The sequence below is a fragment of the Epinephelus lanceolatus genome, chromosome 18 (assembly GCF_041903045.1).
Source record: "Epinephelus lanceolatus isolate andai-2023 chromosome 18, ASM4190304v1, whole genome shotgun sequence".
NCBI classification, from domain to species: domain Eukaryota; kingdom Metazoa; phylum Chordata; class Actinopteri; order Perciformes; family Serranidae; genus Epinephelus; species Epinephelus lanceolatus.
The window spans coordinates 11799481-11820110 of NC_135751.1; the positions used below are offsets into that span (position 1 = coordinate 11799481).

Here is a 20630-nt window from a genome sequence, read left to right on the forward strand (position 1 = left end):
ATGTTGGGTTATTAGAGCCACGGCTGCAGGCAGGGAGCCACTGTTCTGCATTAACTCCTAGATGTGCACTCAGTCCAAATGTGAAGTGAATATTTGGCTCATTTTATTTGAACACAAGACTGTGTTTAATTGATACAGCCAATGCACTGACACAGCATACACTACCTGTAGTTAGGTAGTTGAGAATGACTTTGTACATTATGTACTACGACCATTTTAAATATTTAAAGATCCTCTTATGTTTATGTCCCTAAAATGTCTGACTTTGAGATTGCAGAGTTTGTCACTGGAGAGGTGTTCTCACATTCCTCTGTTGAAGAAGGCGATGTCTGTGCACTTCCCCAAAATCTGAGATTCATATGCATACGCCGGACCAGCTCGATTACATATGTCACCAATATGAAAGCCAATTGCTGTCTAATACAGGAAACACACTTTGATAGGGGAACAGACTTCGACACGACACTGGCAAAGAAACCCAAAACCTCCAGTGCAGAGCAGACTTATCAGTGCAGAGAGCAGAGTTAGGATTACCACAGTGAAAGTTATGATAGCAAATATGTTGGAGTGTGGATGTTACCTGGATTTTGGAGCTTCCTTCCACTACCTACCTAAAACCCCACTGCAGCAGATATTACTGTACATTACACAACAATTAACGATGTGTTGGCCACTGCCAGTTAGCCCAAAAGCTAATAACATAACAAACAACATGGACAAATAATGGATGCTAACTACATTTACTATTCAGATATGTTTGCGAGTTGCCCATTTTGGTGCATGACAGACTCCTCATCTGAGACTGGGTCAGACCATGGCTCAAATCTTTTCAATATTTTCTCTAATGTTAAGGCTAGCCATCTTGATGCACACTGTTCTCGCAGCTGTCAACCTAGCACTAGAAGCCAGCCCTGGAGAAGCAAAAAATAAAAATAAAACCTAGCCCAAGCATTGGTGGTGGATAGTGCGGAGGCCAGATCTAGAATTTCTTAATGAGGGAGATGCAGAGTAGATCTGTTTCCTCCTTTTTAAAAGTTTCTTATGAAAATCCATGTTAAAAGGAATCATAGCAGAGTATTTTTTTTTTTTTATTTTTTTTTTTTTTTTACATATTTTTTTACATATTTTTTTTTACATTTATTTATGTCGGGAGTGGCACTACATAAGTCTTGCTTGTTGTGTTATTTTACTTCAGATACTATCCTTTCTCCTCCTCTGTTTGTACATTTACAAAATGGTGTCATCTGCAAATAAATGTATCCCATTCTTACACTGACTGAGTGTTTTTGGTCGGGTATGGAACTTTAACTAAACAGTACAAAAAGTTTAAAAGGAGGTAACATGCTTGGATGATGAACTGGAAATTTTGATGTCCAGTGTTAAATTTAAAAGAACACCCTAACAATTCAGAAGTGGTTTTGACAACATTTTAGAAACTATAGTATTTATTGCCCGAACTAAACTTGATTTTTGAAGGGAGTCTGGTGACTTTCCATTGAGTATTTCAAGGTCACGGTTTACTGAATGTTGACAACTTGTAGCATGAGTAAAATGTACTAATCTGTGCTTCTTATCCTTCACACATTCTGAGCAAGCTGCAAATCTGTTAACTGTGTCTAAGCAGCTCAAGTGACACATTGCGAAATGCCTTTAACAGTTCACTTTTGGGTATCAGTGATATGTATGGCACCATGAAGGCTCCCTGCACTGCACAGAGCTCCTGTGGCTTCAGTATTTGGGACGCCCAGTCATGGGTCAAGAGGCGCAGCGGGCGGGGCGGGCTGGGATACGGGCAGGGACTGTGGTGCTGGATTTAAAAATAGGACTGGGTGACTACTGCAGCAAGGAGGGACAGGGACACACAACACCAAGGAACATATGGTGTAGAGGGGAGACATTCACTGAATTGGAAAAAGAGTGTGCTGGCATGTGTGTGGGTTTGTAGGGAAGATAGAGCCAGTTAGGTGGAGTGAAAGAGTAGAAATAATGTGTGAAGAAAAGATTCTGAGATCAGACCAAAGGTCATGGATTGTAATGCAACGGCGTGAAATTTTGTGGCAGCAAAAAATACACAAGCGCTTAAAAAGGGAGAAACAAAAGGAGAATAAAAAAATGACCCCCAGTGTGCAGCTGAAGAATTTTGATCTCTACATGATATATGTGGAAGAAAAAGTGAAGAAAAAATACACATAAACACCAGGTGTATGTGTATTACTTACCGTATCTCATTTGTCTGTGGGCTAACAAATCCAAGTGAGAAAGAAAGGATCAATGACAATCAATGTGCACAGTATTCTTCAACCAAACCTCCCATACTATAGAGGTTGCCCTTGTTCAAAGCCAGTACTGCAGGAATGTTGCCAAGGGTTAACACAAAGTCTAAACCAGCAACTCTGGAATTATGCATAAGAGCTACCATCCTCATCAGAAACTAAATAGACTTCAAAAGTGCAGTTTGAAGAGTTTTATTTGGTGCTGAAAGTACTTTTGAAACCCATTTTCCCAGTGAAAAGGCCGTCCTGCTTAAGAGGCAGACAAGCGCATGCAGAATGTGGACTGCAGCGCTCCATTAATGCTAGAAAAGTTTGTATGATGAATCAACGACACTGACACAAAATGTTGGCCTCTGCAGTTTTTAGAATATCATAGAAGGGAGTTTTTTCATAACCAGTAAGGCCAGATTCCCTCTTTAATTACTCAGTGTTTCATTTCATTGCCGTTTAGATGCAGGAGTATTCAGTAACTCCACACTTAAACTTGCTCTCCTTTCACAGAAAATCACATTTAGAGAAATAGATAGAATGCAATAACAGTAATTGAGTTTTCAATATCTGCAGCAAACTACACAGATGATCCTTTGATTATCATACACTGTTTTGCTTTTCATTTTCTCTGCGGACTTCTTTATCAGTTTCTCAGATTTTAATTTCCCCGTGAAAGATATACTTTTGTCCTTGAAATTGGAAATCACAAGAATTGTTTGGCTTACTTTCATTTAGAGAAATATAATAATGCATATCATTTGGGAATGTCAAGTCGGGTCAATCACCACCCCTCAAAGTCAGAGCAGAACTTTACTTTAGTACTGAAAAGATACAGCATGCTTTTCTGGAAATGCATTTCACATGTACTTTTTCATTGTAAGTTTACACAGTGATCCTTTGCACTATAAATAATGGCATACCTCCAGTTAAGGACGATGCTACATTACATTGTTTTCTTACCCAGTTTAGGTGTGAGCGCAGTCAGATCCAGGTGGCTGTGCTGGAAGTCATGGTGGTGGTTTCCTATTGTGGGTAGAACAGAGAGTGACAAGAGGAAAATCAGTCATAGCATCAGACTGTCCTTATCCTTGGCGTTACAGGGTTACTTCACTCAAAATACCAAAAAAACATATCTTTGGTAACTTCTTTTGGTATCTTTGGTGAGTTTCATTTGACATTAAAAATTTTAATGGCAGTGTCTTTTTACAGTTGCAGCAACACTTTCTCGTCCCAACTCTTCAAATGCCACCTCTTTGTCAGTGGACCTTAACGTCAAAGTATAGCTATGTTTCCATCCAAAAGTGATCTGAATCATTGGGAAATGCGCTTTAAAAGAAATAGGAATCCTGTGTGTTTCCATTAAATGTACGGACTTTGGGGCTTCTGTGGCTTAGTGGTAGAGCAGGCGCCCCATGTACAAGGCTGTTGCCACAGTGGCCCAGGTTTGAATCCAGCCTGTGGCCCTTTGCTGCATGTCATCCCCTCTCTCTCTCTCCCCCCTTCACGCTTGTCTGTCCTGTCCATTAAAGGCAAAATGGCCCAAAAAATATCTTTAAAAAAAAAAGTACGGACTACGAACTACGAACTCGCGGGAGTTTTCCGCAGAACCGGAAACAAACCAAGTCTTGCATTCTTCTTCTTCTACGTTTTCTGGTGGTTGGCAACCAGCTTGTAAATGCATTACCGCCTTCCCGACCCGGAGTGTGGATATCACCATGGTGAGAGGTGGGCCTCTCTATATCTGTGTCTGATGCTGATGCCCACTGACAAAATGGAGGTATTCATCGAGCTGGAGTGAGAATGTGCTGGTCTCAACGTTTTGGACACTGCTGGGACACAGAGCTAGCATAGCTGTAGATAACCCTTTTCCATACATGTGGTGGCTCGACTTGACTCGGTTTGACTCGGCATGTCATCTCAGTGTGGCAGGGATTTGTATCCTTATACAACAGTGCTACCTGCCTGAAAGTGCACTTGCTTAAAAGTTGCTGGTAGCTGCCAGTAGCTTTTGAGCAGCACAGTAATTAGTAACACAATTAATAAACTAATAACCTCTTTTGAGGCTTCATTATTGACATTATAAATAATTATAATAAAGCCCATCTGATGTCACCGCAACCTGTGTGGAGGCAGTCAGGCACACTTAGACCCCCCCCCGAAGATGGTCCATCTTGGGCACAACACAGCACAACTCACTACGTTTAACCCGGTAATGGAAACACAAATTAACGTAGCATGGTTTGACTCGGCCCGGCCAACAGTGCCAATGGAAAAGCCCTATAGGTGTCTAAAGTCTACTTGTTTCATACATTATGTAAACACTTTGAAATGGCCATTTTGTCCTGTAATAACCGATACAAATAACCTGTCCTGCCTTAATAATCCAGACACCTCTTGGATGATCAAAATCAATGTTTCTCAAATGGGGGTACGGTATCCCCAGGGGTACTTTGGAGTACTGCAGGGGGTACGTGAGATGCTTTTTTAAAATGTAAAAAAAATTTCAGTCATTCATAATTCTTAAAATAATTATACTAAGTTTGATAAACCACATCTTAAATTCAATATTTTGTAAATTGCTGTAAACTTTCAACTGCTACAAAAAATGCAATCATGTTCCCATTTACATTTGTTCATTGTGTGTTTCCACCAAAAAATGTTCTTTCAAAGGGGGTACATTATTGAAAAAAGTTTGAGAACCACTGATCGAGATACTGTGTCGCCATGGTCAAGTGGGTGAAATATGTGTTCTGGGATTAGGTAAACTGACCCTTTTTAAAGAAAGTCCCTGCTGTGAGTTCAGCACAACAAGCAGTCTGACAAATGTTATCATTCTGTGTGACAGAGTATCAGACGTCTTTTCCATCCAGTTTGGTCAGTGTTTGCCGTTTCCCCAGATACGTAAGCTCTGATTTGTTCTGTGTGTCTCAAGTGAGTGGTAAACTGTCACGGCTCAGTTATTGGACTGTGAGTGTTTCTTCCATTTGACAGAACCCACAGTGTACCACTGCTTTGCCAAAAAATGATTGATTACAGCCTCCTTATATGGGAACATGGAAGCAGCTACACCTCATGGTGATCCATCTTTGATGTTGCGCTAATATCGTTACGTGTTGTTCAAGTGGTTAAAGAACAAAGCAACATCATCTGAGACCTCCATCACTGAGCAGCGATGGGAGTTCAAATAATTTCAGAGTGAAAATATTGCCTTTATTCAATTACGCTTTGTGTTTGTGAACAGCAGAGCAAACAAAACATGGATCTGTGATAGTTGTACCTTATTTGCATTTAAATATGTTCATCTATCATCCTACACGAGTGGTAAAGACAATAAAAACCTGCCTCTGATAGCATAAACCTACACATATGAGCTCTTTAGCAAGCTTTGAAGTGACGACGGGGGTTGTGTTCTGCTTTTGTTAAAGATCAGTGCCTGTATTTCAAAGATAATGCTTTCCCCAGCGGGTGGATGTGACATTTCTGACAAATGTTATTTGACTTTTGCTAAGATCTAAGCCAGTGTAAAGATGAATCGTTCAGATTTCAACGCGTTGTCGGAGTTTCTTGTTTATCTCAACTGAAATTGATATTCAATTCAGGAAAAGAGGAAATGTAAAGACCCCATTTAAATGGTTTTAAGTCGTTGTGTACCATAATTATAAAACAAGTCTTTGGTCCGCTCTCCCTGAAGCTGTACTCTGCTTTCCAATCACACAGGTTTGATCAAGGGACCAATTACAGCGGCTACAGAGAGCTCAGCTAAATTACCCTGCTATGAACTTGAAATGAAAGCAGTTTTGCACCAAATAAATAACAACCTTTTACTATCTGTGTAATTGCAGGTACTATTTTTCTTCCAGAGCACAGCAAACCGACTGCCACATAAATTTTACACATTAAAATGTACAACGGGTGTTTAACCAGGGTTCAAAAGTTTATCACCCAGCGAGGATGTTTTGTCTTTGAGGTAATCTCAGTTCAGGGTTTACATGTGTGTGATCCAATTATCTCCTTTATGTGAGGTATTTGACTCTTATTGCTGCTATTGTGCAGCAACTCTGCCACTAAACTGAGCACTCATTGTAAAAAAAAAACAACCCAAAACTAATAACTTGTTTATGAGGAGGGTGAATGTCACTGAAAAGTCTGGTCCCAGCACTCGATAAATGTAGCCAGACGTGAATCAGCCTCGGGAAAGTGAGTAAATCACACGACACAAAGCAGTCAGAGGGAATTCACACAAAATATAGTTATTTCTGAGGCTGGAGTGTTTGTTCTCCACTGACCAAACAGAACTAAAGCAGCAATGTCATCTGAAAACTGCAGTAAGATGTCTGAAAATGTGAGTTTGCGTCCTCAAGTAAACTGCAAAGATCTGAACAACTGAAGGGGAGCAATGTTTGGAAATTATTTGAGGCCAGTCTGATGCTCATATTCGTATTTCTTTGTTTGTTCCACAAGTACAGAGACAGGAGAATTTCACCAGAAGAAAAAGTCGAGTTCATCATGCGGACTTAAAGTTGCAGTTACCAGAATCTGATTTGTTTAGACATCCTCTTCCACCAAAAATGACAGGTTACCAAATGAAATTGAGTACACTGCTGTTGCAATAAACTACAGTCTGTTGCAACAGCTGTGGAAGGAGCTTTTTCCGTTGTTTGTCACTCTCCAGTTGCGCCTTTTAAAAACACTTGATGTGCACATATTCTGACAGAGCACACTGTATGTTTTAGTGAATTTAAACAGTAAAGACATAAAAAATCCATGACACAAAAAGCTATGCCTAAAACTATATTGCATATAGAAAAGTATGTGGACACCAGAGCATTCCAGCCGTATGTGATTATTAAACACGTCATTTCAAAACCATGGGCATTAATGTGCTGCCAGAACAGCCTCCACTCTATTCATGTTTTCCACCAGATGTTTGAACCTGGCTGCAGGGATTTGCTCCCATTCAGCCAAGACAGCGCCAGTGAGGTCGAACACTGATGTTGGGAGATAAGGTCTGGCTCACAGTCGGCGATCCAGTTCATCCCAGAGGTGTTGGATAAGGTTGAGCTCAGGGCTCTGTGCAGGCCAGTCGTGTTCAAGCTGGGAAAACCATTTCTTTATTGCTTTCTAAGAATATTTCATGGCCATTTTCACCTTCATTGCTTGGTTGACAGTAGAGAGGCTGACAGGAAAAGGGGAATGAGGAGGCTATGACAGCAACCAGGAAAAAACATTTTTCTATGTACCTGACTTTGTGTACTGGGGTATTGTTGCCACAAAGTTTGAAGCACACTGCCATGTTGGGCTGTGAAAATAAGCCTTAAAAGGTTCAGTGTGTAGGATTTGGATGCATCTATTGGAAGAAATGGTATATAATATAGATAACTGTGTCTGAATTCGTGTAAAATCACCTGAAAATAAGAATTGTTGTGTTTTTGTTATCTTAGATTGAGCCATTTATATCTACATACAAAGCAGGTCCTCTTCCACTGAGTCTAATCCTAAACACTGGACCTTTAAAAGGAACTAAGGGACCAATAGTACAACCTTAACCATAAAAAAAGAGCTACCTTACTAACAATCTTTCAAGATATTGCAAACATACAGTATCTTCTAGAATATACAGAATATCTTACATGTCACAAACGGGAGTAAGTAGTAATTTGTTTGGAACTATTCTCAGAGGTGGATTAATATACAGTCTTTATCCCACATGCTCTGCTGCCCCAAACACAATAGAATCTTTATTATCCACCAGGAGTGGGACTTTGTCTTTTGCTCACCAGACTCAATAGACAACACTGTAAAAACCAATCAAATATTCAGTAAAACAAACATACAAAGTCATTACAAAATGCTTAACACATTTAATCAGCCCATTGTCTGTCTATGGTTCAAAAACTCATCAGTCACTTTGTTGAGTTAAGGAAATTAATGGCACTTAGGATAAAGGACTTCTTAAATACACTTTTTGTTGCCAGAGGGACTCTGGCATGGGAACTATCTGCCAAGATACTCCTCGCTTTCTTCCTCGTCCTTTCTGTAAAGAGTTGGGACAAAAGCTTTTGTGGCCAACTATTTTAGTTGCCATTGTCACAATCCTAGAGAGTTTATTCTTGGATGTACAGTTAAGATAACCATACCAGGCAGTGGGGTGAAAAGTTAAATCACTCTCAACCATAGTTTTGTACACTAATACTAAAATCTGCTGACTAACACCAAGGCCACTGAGTTTCCTAAGAAGATAGAGTCACTGATCCCAATCCGTTGGAGCATCCCTGGGAATGTGCTTGTACCACACTTTGCAACCCACAAGACTCAAAGGATACACCACCAACACCTCAGTGCCACACACCACAGAACACCCCCCAGAAATCCTGTGTCTGTGCCTCGACAGTTCAGAGCCAAACTCCAATTCAAGGAGGCCCCATCGTGGATCGTGGGTACCTATGGGGTAATGGCATGTCCAACAAATGCTTGATCAGATTGGAATCTGGGGAATTTGGAGGCCAGGTCGATGCCTTGAGCTTTTTGTCGCATACTGGGCAAGTCCTGGGCAGTTTTTGCTGTGTAGCATAGCGCATTGTTATGCTGGGGGGAGCCACTGCCATTGGGAAGTGCTGTTGCCATGAGGGGTGTACTTGGTCTGAAATGGTGTTTGGGTGGAAGGAGTGCGTCAGGTGCATCCATATGAATGCCAGGACCAAAGTTTTCCCAGCAGAACATTGCAATTTTTACCAGCTGTGACAGTGGGACTGGTGTTGTTTTCACCCGTGAGTCTGTGTATGTCACTTTGGCAAAATGTTATCCTGGAGACAACTATTGTAGGCAACTACCACAGAAATGGTTTTGAGAATTTTGCCAGGTGTTTTTATATTTGTCTGTGGACATATTTTATCACAGCAATAACATCACAAGTGTAAGATGTAGTCACTAATGCGAAGGCTGGGGTTGGGTGTGGTCCGAGCAACAATGCTGGAAGTAGGAAGTAGGGAAGGGGCCAGTTCTCCCCACTTTATGCCCCTGACCCATATTTGTTTCATTTGCAGATCGCTCTATGGTGGCTGGTGTGATTGCAAGATGGTCTCTAGTCTGTACAGCGACTGATGTTAAAGGTTTAAACTATTGCTGCTGCAGTAATACCACAACTGACCATGAAAGTGGAGCAAACATCAGGGGAATTCTTCCTTCTCTTCTAGATATCAGTTTTATCATTCACACTGAGGCATTACCAAATCCAACTGACACAGAGCTCAGCACTTCAAGTGTATAGAAGAGAACGCACCTGCTAAGTGTTAATACATAATGCAGCAGCTCTCACTGCCACTAAAGTGTGTCACATGGATTGGCTGTAGTAATGCAGGCAGCTCTGTCATAAATGAATCGAATGCTTCCAGGTTCCAGCGGGTGGACAGAGGGGATCCCACTGTGACCCAGATCCATTTTAAACGGCTCGCTCTGGGGAAGCTGATGGACAGACGCTGGCTGCGGAGAGAGCCCATGCTATGTCATTATGCTGGCAGAGTGTGAAGTACCATGTGGACCTGGTGGGACAGATCACCTCGTTTTGCCCTTGTGCATATGTATGTGTGTGATGGAGAGACAAAGTGACATGAGAGAAAGAGAGAGAGAGAAAAAGATGAGAGCTTTCATTTTGAACGTCTTCACCTTCACACTGCTCAAGACTTAAACCTGTAATGGACCTGTGATGGGCAGCACGCCTCAAATACTAAAATCTGAAGAAGTTGCGGTACAATCAAGACAATTTACAATCTGAGATCTGAAGAAATGACCATTATTTGACAAATAGCTAGGCGGTTTAATCTGTCCAAATTCACTGCACTCGGCAACAGCTACAATTTATCATCACTTTGAAGCAACACTTCAACCAAAACCTTTTTTAGAATCAAACAGGCCTATTTGAACAAATAGTCCTTGAAACAGCCCCAGAAACTAAATGTCAGGGCCTACTTAGGAAATGTAAGTTCCGTCAGTGTATTTGTTTTTAAAGTTGTACTGCTTCTCCAGAAAGGTGAAGAGTAGACTGATCTGAAGTGATTTAAATGCAGAGTTTTGTTTGGGGTCTCATGAGGTATCTACCATTTCTTAGCCTGTTTTCTTTTCTTTCCTTTTTTTTATTTTTTCTTATCCACTGTGAGGGTGCATGGACAGAATGATGTAAAGCCCTCTGAGGTGATTTGTGATATTGGACTTTTATAAATAAAATTGAACTGAACTGATCTGTCAAAACCACAGTTAGTCATTTTGTTGTGTTTGGACACTGGAAAGAAGAGGTCAGGGTAGCTTGATCCAACACTTTTCTGTTATAGTATTTTATACTGCAATTTTATATTAATATGTTTCACAATACGGTCAATGTATTCCAACAATTTAGTGGTTATTCAAGTGAATTACACATCTGTAAAGTCCATGTACTTCACCACATTTATAAGAAAATTCTGTAAATCCAGCCATGTTTTTTCATGTGTTACCATGAGGAAGATTACAGTCTCGTCATAGCTCCACAGAGAACTCTTTTTTTGAGCTCTGCAGCGGGCATTAAGTCACATGCTATCACATTCTCAGAAAAATGTTAAAAGGACATGATCTCTTAATGCATTATGTGGTGGTGGGCACAAAATGTGTAAAAATTATGTATAATAATGCGAAAACCTATTACGAATGGTCGAAATTTTTACTGTGAAACAGTTGCAGTTTGGTTCCATTTAGGGAAAAAAACACATTGTTAGGTTTAGAAACCAAAAAATACTTGGTTAAGGTTAGGAAAGGATTGTGGTCTCGGTTGAAATAACTATGTACAGTACAGGATGTAAGTGCATAAAAACGTACATACTTTGCGTAGTTATGTAAAGTACTTATGTAAAGTACTTTGTATAATTACTTTAAGTCTGTAAAGTCACATAACCACATTGACTTTTGGTTTCACATGGGACACAAACAGCGGCCTCCTGGTTGAAAGTCCATGTTTGTTTGACCTATCCACCATCCCTCCTGCCCGACCTATTATACTTTTTTGCTCTTTATAATTAATTTGTATGTCCAGTGCGACAAAAGATCCTTATTGACGTTGCATTGGCATTGTGTTCATGTTTCAAACACAAAATTGTAACACATTTCGTGCCCACCACCACATAATGCATTGTTGAGAATTTGTATAGGCTTCATGTATGCCATCATTTAGTAGCTAAATCTGCTTCCATTGCACTGTGTTCCATTTTGTTTTACATTTCAGCATATATATATATATATATTTTATCATCACAGAAACTTTTCCACCCTGGCCAAGTGTGAAAGCTACCCCCCCCCCCCCCACACACACACACACAAATATTGGGGGGGCGGGGGGGCTCAAAATAGCATGCCACGTCACATTGCACTGTATTACTCATGGCCAGTTAGGACATGCCACCAGAAAACAATAAATATTGACATTTCCTCTCAGATTTATAATGCACGAATTAAAGAAACAAAAACAAATGGATGGAAATGCACTTACTGATTTAAACAAAGTTTCCATGCACATAGCTAATATTTGATACAAGCATCAGCAAGGCATAAGTGACATTTCTGTGGATGTTTTTCAAGTGGCAAACAACTACATAGCTGAAGCAAAATAACAAGAGATGAATGTGTGTCATTCATGCAGCTGATGCTTTAATCCGTTGGCTGTTACTCATCTTTGATGACATGTTGGCATCTTGTTGACACCACATCTGCCATCTTTTCATCGAGGAAACACCCCAGAGCCTCTTAATGGCACATCTCAGTATACTAGGTTTTTAAAAAATACACTTTCCCAGTAGCATTTTCCACTTTGTGCACTTCACTCAATTATGGTATTTCTCTATGCACATGAATGAATCTTAATTCTGTCTACAAATGAACTTCCTGAAATCATCACATCTTGTAAAGACTGGGCTTTTTTCCAGTAGCATCCTTTGCTGACGACATATCAGTTGATTTTCCATCTCACAAGCTGCAGCTGTGAAGCAGACAGTCACTCTCCACTGCTTATTTACTGCTGGGGAAGCATTTACATTACTTATATCAGCACATTTTCAGATGTGTACAACAGAAGGCATCGGTCCACACGAACACAAAAGTCTCTCAGCCTTACCCATACAGTGTCATGAGCTGGACCGATGGCGTCTCAAGGAGTCTGTGAATTACTAACAAGGATAAGCACAGATTTATCTGATGTCTTCTCCGATATGTCAGAAGTAACATCACACAAAGCTGCCGTTATCCTTGCCGTGAAATATAGGACTCCATGAAGCAAAAGGCTGATAAAAGAGGAAACTGAAGGATCCACGTTGATAGCTGATGCTGGAATGATGTCTGGGTCTTGAGAGAAAATCCCGCACTGTAACAAGAATCTGCTAAAACAAAAGTAGATTCTAACTCATAACACAAACAGTTTGACTCATGCATTCATTGATCACTTACAGTTACCATTGTATGTGCATCTTTGTACGATATATGAACCTTTGTATGAAGATACATTGCTCTTTCCCATTTCAACATGACACAATGATTTTCCCACTAAGGACCGGACTGGTCTGCACAGAGCCCTGACCACCTCTAGGATGAACTAGAACACCAACTACGAGCCAGGCTTTCCTGGACAATCAGTCCATTGCATTAAAATCATGGTGCTGCGCAGGCATGTCGCTTTAGGAACAGGAAGTTTATTGAAATGGAGGAGGAGGCTGCTTTGTTCTCATGCACTGTTGACGTCAGTCTGAACCAGCAGTATCCCCAGATCTAACCATGGTATTTTCTTATCCTTAACCAAGTGTTTCAGCTGCCTAACCCTTAACCATAACCATGATCTTACCCTAGCCTCAACCATCCAGAAATTGGCATACAAAAGGTATGAAAAGGAAAGATTTTTGAAAATGACATTGGATGCTAAACTTCATTTAAAATAAGTGACATAAAAAAGCCACTGTTTCAGTGCCTCTTGAAGTAATTAAAGCAAACTTTCCTTTTCTCTATTGAACTCTTACGACAAAGAGTGAAATTAGTTTTCAGCTTGCATTTACACTTAGAGAACATCGACAGAATGAAGCCCTATTGGAAATAGTTTCATGATGAAACTTTGATGGTTCAAAGCTAAAAAGCAGAATTTAATAAGAGTCACGGCAAAAACACAAGACAATATATGTCAGAAGTAATTAAGTGAAGACACACCAAGCATTTTCAGACTCTCTTATCAGGTTTGGCGTAAAGGAAAGGCAGCAGAGTATTCCAAAAATGAATTATCCACTAAGTTATTTTCCATAATTACGCTCCATGTTTTCCCGTAATTACATTGGTAGTTTGGCACAAAGCAACTGTTGATAAGCAGGCTGATGAAATGATTAAATGAAGGAGAAAAGGCAGGCTTTGTGAAGACACCACAAACTGGAAAATTACAACCCAGATCTTTTAATGACTTTGCAATTATGAGCCGAGCTCGGCTGCTTGCTGGCATTTACCAGAGTGTACAGAATGCTAAATCTAAATGTTTACATCTTTCACTTCAAGTTAGGGGAGCGTTTCAGTTGAGACGTGGCTAATTTGAGTTCATGTGAGTTTACTCTTTGATCAGACACGATTGCGCAGTGATGCATCATGTACAATTCGGTGTCTAGAAAGTCACCCTGATACTACTACTACTACCTAATACTCGTTTAGCTTCCGATGTGCACTTCAACACCTCAGCACTGGAGGGGAAAGGAAGCTGCTTCCATGAGTCTGTCACCATCTCTATGCCATGCTTTCAGTCCTATCTATAATTCTGACAGATCAGTGTGTGTCTGTGTGGTTCAGACAGTCCTCCCTCCTCTCCAGAAAGAACAGAGACAGGGGAACTGAGGCAACCTGCTCGGCATTACGCATGATGCCTTCCCACTAGGGGCCTCTGAGGCTGAGGATCTTTGTTCCTCCTTTATTGATTAGGGATTGTGTGTCGCAGCTCCTGGCCGCATCATGTGCGCCTGGCATGCTTTTTCCAGTCAAGAGAAGGCACAGCCTGTTGTTTTTCTCCCCTCAGGCTGACCTTGTGACTTCTTAACAGAAATACGAAATTCCTGCAGACAAACTCTAGAGCTCTCTGGAGCCTGCAGGCCAAAGGAGCAGCAATAAATGAGCATAGAGGGGCAAGGAAAGAAAAGCAGTGTATTTTTGAAACACACACTGTTAAAAATCTTATCCAAAGCAGTGGCTACCATTGAGGGCAGAGATCATGTTTTGTATTTGTTAATTTGTTAAACACCACTTCAACACTTGGTGAGTGTTTCATAGGTGATTTAGTATTTTTGACTCATTAGTTGAATTAGTTATTAAATGTGACTTGTTTTAGAATAGTCAGTGTTTTATTTCCAGCAGTTTGGCTCTAAAATTTGTGGACAAGGTTTTCTGAGAGTGGTGGACGGGAGGGCAAATACTTGTGGTTATAATTGAGTTCACAAACCTCATTTATTGGACAACAAAAAGAATATCTAAAAAAAAAAAAAGAATAATTTATAGAACACTTTAAAGAACTGTTGAACCTCAGGATAGGATTTCAGTAATGCGATCATGATTTCTTTTTCTATAAATTCATCTCCCCCTGTATTGGTCTAAATGTTTTTTTTTAAACAAAAATGCTGATATCCTTTAGTATCCCTTTTGTAGTTAAAATTAAGGAAATTTAAAGCTGTATCCGTTTATTTTTCAGCTTCTTCGGGGTAGCATAACAAGTTGTACACACAAGTTAATCTTAGCAACTTTTAGTTAAACAGTTTACATACCCAGAAGTTACGAAATAACACTAACATTAACATGTTTGTTGTGTTTGTGTCCACCAGATGAATTTAAGTCCAATAATCACTTTCTTTTAGCTCTGTTTTTGGTCTCCACCAATTCCTGAGGGGATCATGTGTCTCTTTAGCTGCTAAATGCTCTACTTTGTTCAGCAGGTAGTCTCCCCCTGACAATCACATCACATTGGATGTACTCTGTCCACACTAAACCCATTAAATATGCACTTCTGTTACGTTCTGCAAACAACCAGGTATTATATAGATAACTCCTTATTTCAACTCCACAATTTCAAAAACAAGTGACAGGAATAAATAGAGAAAGGATACCCGACAAAAGCTAAGCTCAAAATGGCATGCCATGTCACATTGCACTGTATTACTCATGGCCAGGTAGGACATGCCACCAGAAAACAATTCCAACAGATTTTCTTGCCAATGCTCACTCGCGTCACATTCAGTTAGGACCATAGAATTGAAAATTAATGTAGCTATCATGACGTTACCCATTTGTTTGTGGAGTCCCATTTTGAAACCTTGAGGTTGGAATTTCAGGCATTGCCATCTTGGTTATTTGAAGCCAGAATTGACCATATTTGGGCGAAAAAGTTGACATTGTGGAGGAGTGAGGGGTGGATGGACCAGAGGCCAAGGACACTATAGGCAGACAGCCTGTCACTCAAAGCATCCCTGCCCTTAAAGGCGCTGTATGTAAGAATGTGGCCAAAACGGTTACTGCACTCAAATTCAAAATACTGCCGCGAGTCGTGTCCTCCCCCACTCCCCTACAGACTTGAGGTTGCTGGACAGCGGCACGCTGGAGACTGATTTGTTTGCCCATGGGCAGCTGCCGTGGCAGGGCCGTGTCACCGCGTCCTTGATCTTCGGTTTTCCAGCGGACCGTTCAAGCAAGTCCAGCTTCTCTGCTGCTAATGCTATGTACCGGGACACTGCTAATGCTGCTTGCCGTGCTGCTAACGTTTGTTTCTCAAAAAAATCAGTTGGGTCAATGACCCACCTGCACATGGGCTACAATGTATGATCGAAAATAAATAGCAGTTGAAAGTATTTGAAATGTCCATCCCCGTCTAGCTATGATGCTAGTTAGCCAACTTTGGCTAAAGCTTACCTGTCAAGGAGAAGAGTAGCCACTTCGACATCTGATTTCAAATTCTTCTCCGCTTTCAACCGTCTCCACCGTTCAAAAGCATCTCCTGTATAGACCCTCGCTTTGCCTCATAACGAGGTCATTTGGGTTAGTGTTGCTTTCGTCAACAAAAAGTATGACTAAATATCGTCGTCAATGAACCTTTATCACGTGACAAGACGCAACATAAATGGTGGTCATGTGACGATAACTATAATTAAATATATAATGCAATATTGTTGACGAATAAAAACAAGACTAAATGTGGTTTACAAAATAAAACCCCTGCTAAAATGTCTCTTCATTTTCGTTGACCAAAACGAGACGAGACGAAATAATGTTATAATGTTTAGTCGCGTTATTATTATTTTGCAGTATTTCTGTTTCCTAGGCTGTGCGTTGCACTGCACAGATGGATTACAGCCGTGACGATATACAGTACAACATCACTCGCTCTCATGTGATATTGCTTTTATACAGCAGTTCAACAACAGCTTAAACAGCAATGCTGAGTAAGGAAATGTGATGAAATAAATTATTTAAGCATGTTATGTAGCTCTGTGAAAAAAAAAAAAAACAGTTCCCCCAGTCTGTTGCCAGGCAACGCGGCACACACACCAGGAACTCACAAGCTACTTTGTATTTACATTGATCTGCAGCTGTGTAACTTCGTCCAGTTCGGCTGATGAAACGCTGGCAAACCTGGATGTTGGCACGGCCGGATTCAGCTTCAACCTTTCCTCATCGTCATCAGTACCTCATCAGATGATCATTGATAATTCCTGACCGTGTTCGCTTAATTTTTGCTCCTCTCCAGTTTGTCGAGGTCGGCTGATGTTACACAAACACACCTGGAGGTCTGCACAGAAGAGTCCTGGCTTTCCTTTTCCTTGTCCTCTCCTGACGACCACTCATAATTGAATTCAAATGTAATTTTGGGGAAAATATCCATGTTCTTGGTGTAACGCTATAGTGCCCGTTTGTGTCAATGTAGCGAGTATGAGTTGATTAATGGCTGTGTTTATATTTATTACACGGCTCTATTAAATGCTGTATTCTGATTGGTCAGTCACGGCATTCAGAGGTCTGATATTACTGTGTAATGACCGTTGCTATATAGCCCAGCGTTGCCAGGGACGCTGCCCTGACAAGGAGATTCAGCCGTTTTTTTCTCTCCTCCTGATTTAATTTATAAATCAATAAAAATTGTATAATTAATCAATATTCTGTCTCAAATTATTTATTTAACTGATAATTAGCTGTGTAATAAGTGGAATAATGTATAATGAGCCGGTGAATACTGGGAAAACAACTCCCTTCAGGGGAATAGAACCCCTCCGCTGTGTGATTTTACTGTTACAAGTCCCAGTGATGTTATACTCTATATCAGCACTCACGGAATGCCTCTCGTCCAATCAAATTACTCGGTCGGAACTAACTGTTGTATAAATAAATATATATTTAGCTCTAACTAGGAGCTAATTTAGAAAAGAAAATTTTGGTTTGGTTATACTATACTAGGTACTTATACTATATTGACTGGGTATAATAGAATTGCATTACTAAAAAGAGACTAAAATACAATTTTCATTGACTAAAACTAGACTAAAATGTCATCAGTTTTCATCGACTAAAACGAGACAAAAATAGTCATGGATTATTCTAACTAAAATAAGACTAAAATGCTCAGACTTTTCGTTGACTGAAACTTGACTAGACAAAAAAGAGTATGAACGTGACTAAAACTAATAAAAACTAAAATGACAGTTTGACACAAAGACTAGACTAAAACTAAAATTAAAACAGGACACCAAAAACAACACTAGTTTGGGTTTAGTTGCACCGTCAACGATTGTAGCTCAGTCGTAAGTGTAACTGATGCTGAGACTCTACTGACTGTGTGACTGGTAGACGGCGGTGGGTGGCGCAACAGGCCAAAACACAAATTCAAAACATAAACATGATGTGCAGACCATAAAATTTTTTTTCAAATGCGAATATTCTGGCTTTACTATTGTTGTTGGTGAGATCAGTATGTTATATACGTATGTATGTATATGTACAGTGTGTCTCTGTGACATATTAAGATGATTTTATGACTATTTGCTTTAGATTTCTTACATATAGCTCCTTTAATTATGCGTAACTTTAAGCCTTAATAAAATGTCAAAGGGTGAGTTATAAAAATTTCACCCCTCGTATAGTTGTCATGAAGGGGGAAAATAGCTACAGAGGTGTAAACATAAAAACATGTTTATTTCTGTTGTAAGTTAAGCATTGTAGCATGGGGGTCTATGGGGATTGACTTGCTTATGGAGCCAGCCTCAAGTGGGCATTCAAAGAACTGGAGTTTTCGTTACTTCCATGCTGCCTTCATTTTCAGCCCCTGAGGTTGCTGCTTATACTGACACAATATAAAGCCACAAAAAGTTGAAGATTTACTGTCTAAAACATCAAAAAAAGTCTTTGAAACACCTACTGGTAGACATTTTCACTTGTTTTAAGAAAAAGTGCTTAAAATCTCCTAAAATACAGACAAAAACTCTTAATAAGATTAGGTACGTTTGGGGTCATGGGTGAATGAGAAAATACTGGAAACTTCAAGCTTATTTGAATCATGGTGAGCTAACACAGTATAAGAAGCTGCTGACTGAGTCCGTGACTAATATGAAATCCTATCAGGACACTCTCACTGCACATGCTTTTCTTTCCAAACCAGACAAACCTAACCTTGGTGATCCTTGAGAAAAACAAAAAAGAAATGGCATCAGTCTCTCGCCATTTAGTGACTACTCAGAGAATCTTTTATCGGCAGCCTTTTGAGTAAGTGGGTGTTTTTTTTTACAGCCATCTCCATCAGTGGAGCAATTCTTGGCTCGTGCTGCATGTCTTTGAGTGGCTTTGTCTCCTTCACACTTCTGCCACTTTCACAGAATCAAAGCAACAAGCGCCCTTCTCTTCCCTGCCTCATGAGTAATGTGTGATGATTAGAACAGATAATTACATCTATTTACATATAAATGTGATTGATACTTGTCCTACAGAGTTAAGCTTCCTTAAGCCGCTGCAGGAGCTATTTGCCACTGATCTTGTTATAATCTATCCATAATATTTGGATCCTCCATCTGAAGTTACCTAATTAAATGATCATTCGCCACAAGTAAACAATTGGGGATGATGATGCTAATTAACGATGGCTGAACACTGTGAGGCGGTACGTGTTGAGAGACGTCACTGTTGCCTTCGTCTAATGGTGTTTATTAGGAGACTTAAGATTAACACGACTTCATAAGAGACGAAATAAGATCTGTTTTTCCCAGGAGCAGAGATGGAGCGACAGCAGCGTTGCACACTGTCTGAGAGGCTGCGGTTCTAATTGATTAGGTGCTGTCATCCACAATATCCACCGCCCTCATAAGAATCTCAAATGAACACTCTAGTGATAATGCCAGCACTCGTTAAAATTTAAGCGCAGTGGGACTTTTGGAAATGTCAAGACGAACCTAAATGGTTTCCAAACAGGAGGACCTTTTTAAATAGATGCCACAGATCCCATTTTCATAACTAGCAACAATGTCTTGATTGTGTATTCATAATTTCAAGATACAATCAAGTTTCTGTTCCTTCTCCCTGCTGAGCTTTTTAATTTTTATTGGCTCTGCCTGAAGCCCCTGGGTGAAAGTGTTAAGAACATTTGCTCACCCTGTGTAGCCTTGTGTCAAACATGCCCTCTAGTCAGGTTGCGCCTCAACAGGTACACAGTCAGACTGCTTATTAAAACGTTGGCTTCAAGCCCAAGGAGCCTCTGGGTTCTTTTGAACTGGTAACATGCCTGCAGCTTGCTGGTGGGCTGCAGGTGCAAAGTGTTTGCCAAAAGGTGTCTGGCTGTAGCTTTGACCCCCAGGTCACACTGAGCCTCCATTTCCTTTGACATGCTGTAATAATCCTGACACACTTGGGAACTTTCACTCATACTGCATGACCTTTCCAGAAGTGTTACATGTCACACTGCAAGACCGCCTCCTAGAAATGATGCTTATATATTACTAAACTGTTTGCCCAAATACAATGTTTACAAATGTAATCATCGCCTGGATTATGTTCAGAGATGTCCCATACTGGCTTGTCGGGAACCCAAAGGTTGTTTCCAGGTTTTAAACCAACGCAGCTGAACTGCAGCAGCAACATTTATTGAGAGTAAACATCTGAAAACAAGAACAGAAGCTGTCCTAGTTTCACAAGTAATGACCTTCTCCTCACTTCTGATGAACTGGGTTGGATGTCACCCCACAGTGGTTCCAGCTACACTGTCTAACAGGACGTGGACACCTGCTGTCCCCCAGAGGTCAGTCCTTCGCCTCATGCTGTTCTTAGTGTTTGTATGCTTTCCTGTAGTCTAATTACTTTCCACAGTAGTTT

At 40.3% G+C, this 20630-nt stretch overlaps 1 protein-coding gene across 4 annotated transcripts in view; it reads right to left on the bottom strand.

Moving 5' to 3' along the window:
* shisa6a (shisa family member 6a) overlaps positions 1 to 20630 on the bottom strand; it is a 106923-nt gene that overhangs the window by 13617 nt on the left and 72676 nt on the right. For 2 of the 4 annotated variants that reach the window (XM_033645627.2, XM_033645625.2), the window contains exons 6-7: positions 3225 to 3287; positions 2220 to 2240 (exon numbers count right to left, since the gene is read on the bottom strand). In XM_033645627.2, coding sequence (XP_033501518.1) covers positions 2220 to 2240; positions 3225 to 3287 — 84 coding nt within the window. The remainder of the gene's footprint in view (positions 1 to 2219; positions 2241 to 3224; positions 3288 to 20630) is intronic. The other 2 variants (XM_078161319.1, XM_033645626.2) reach the window with 1 other exon arrangement.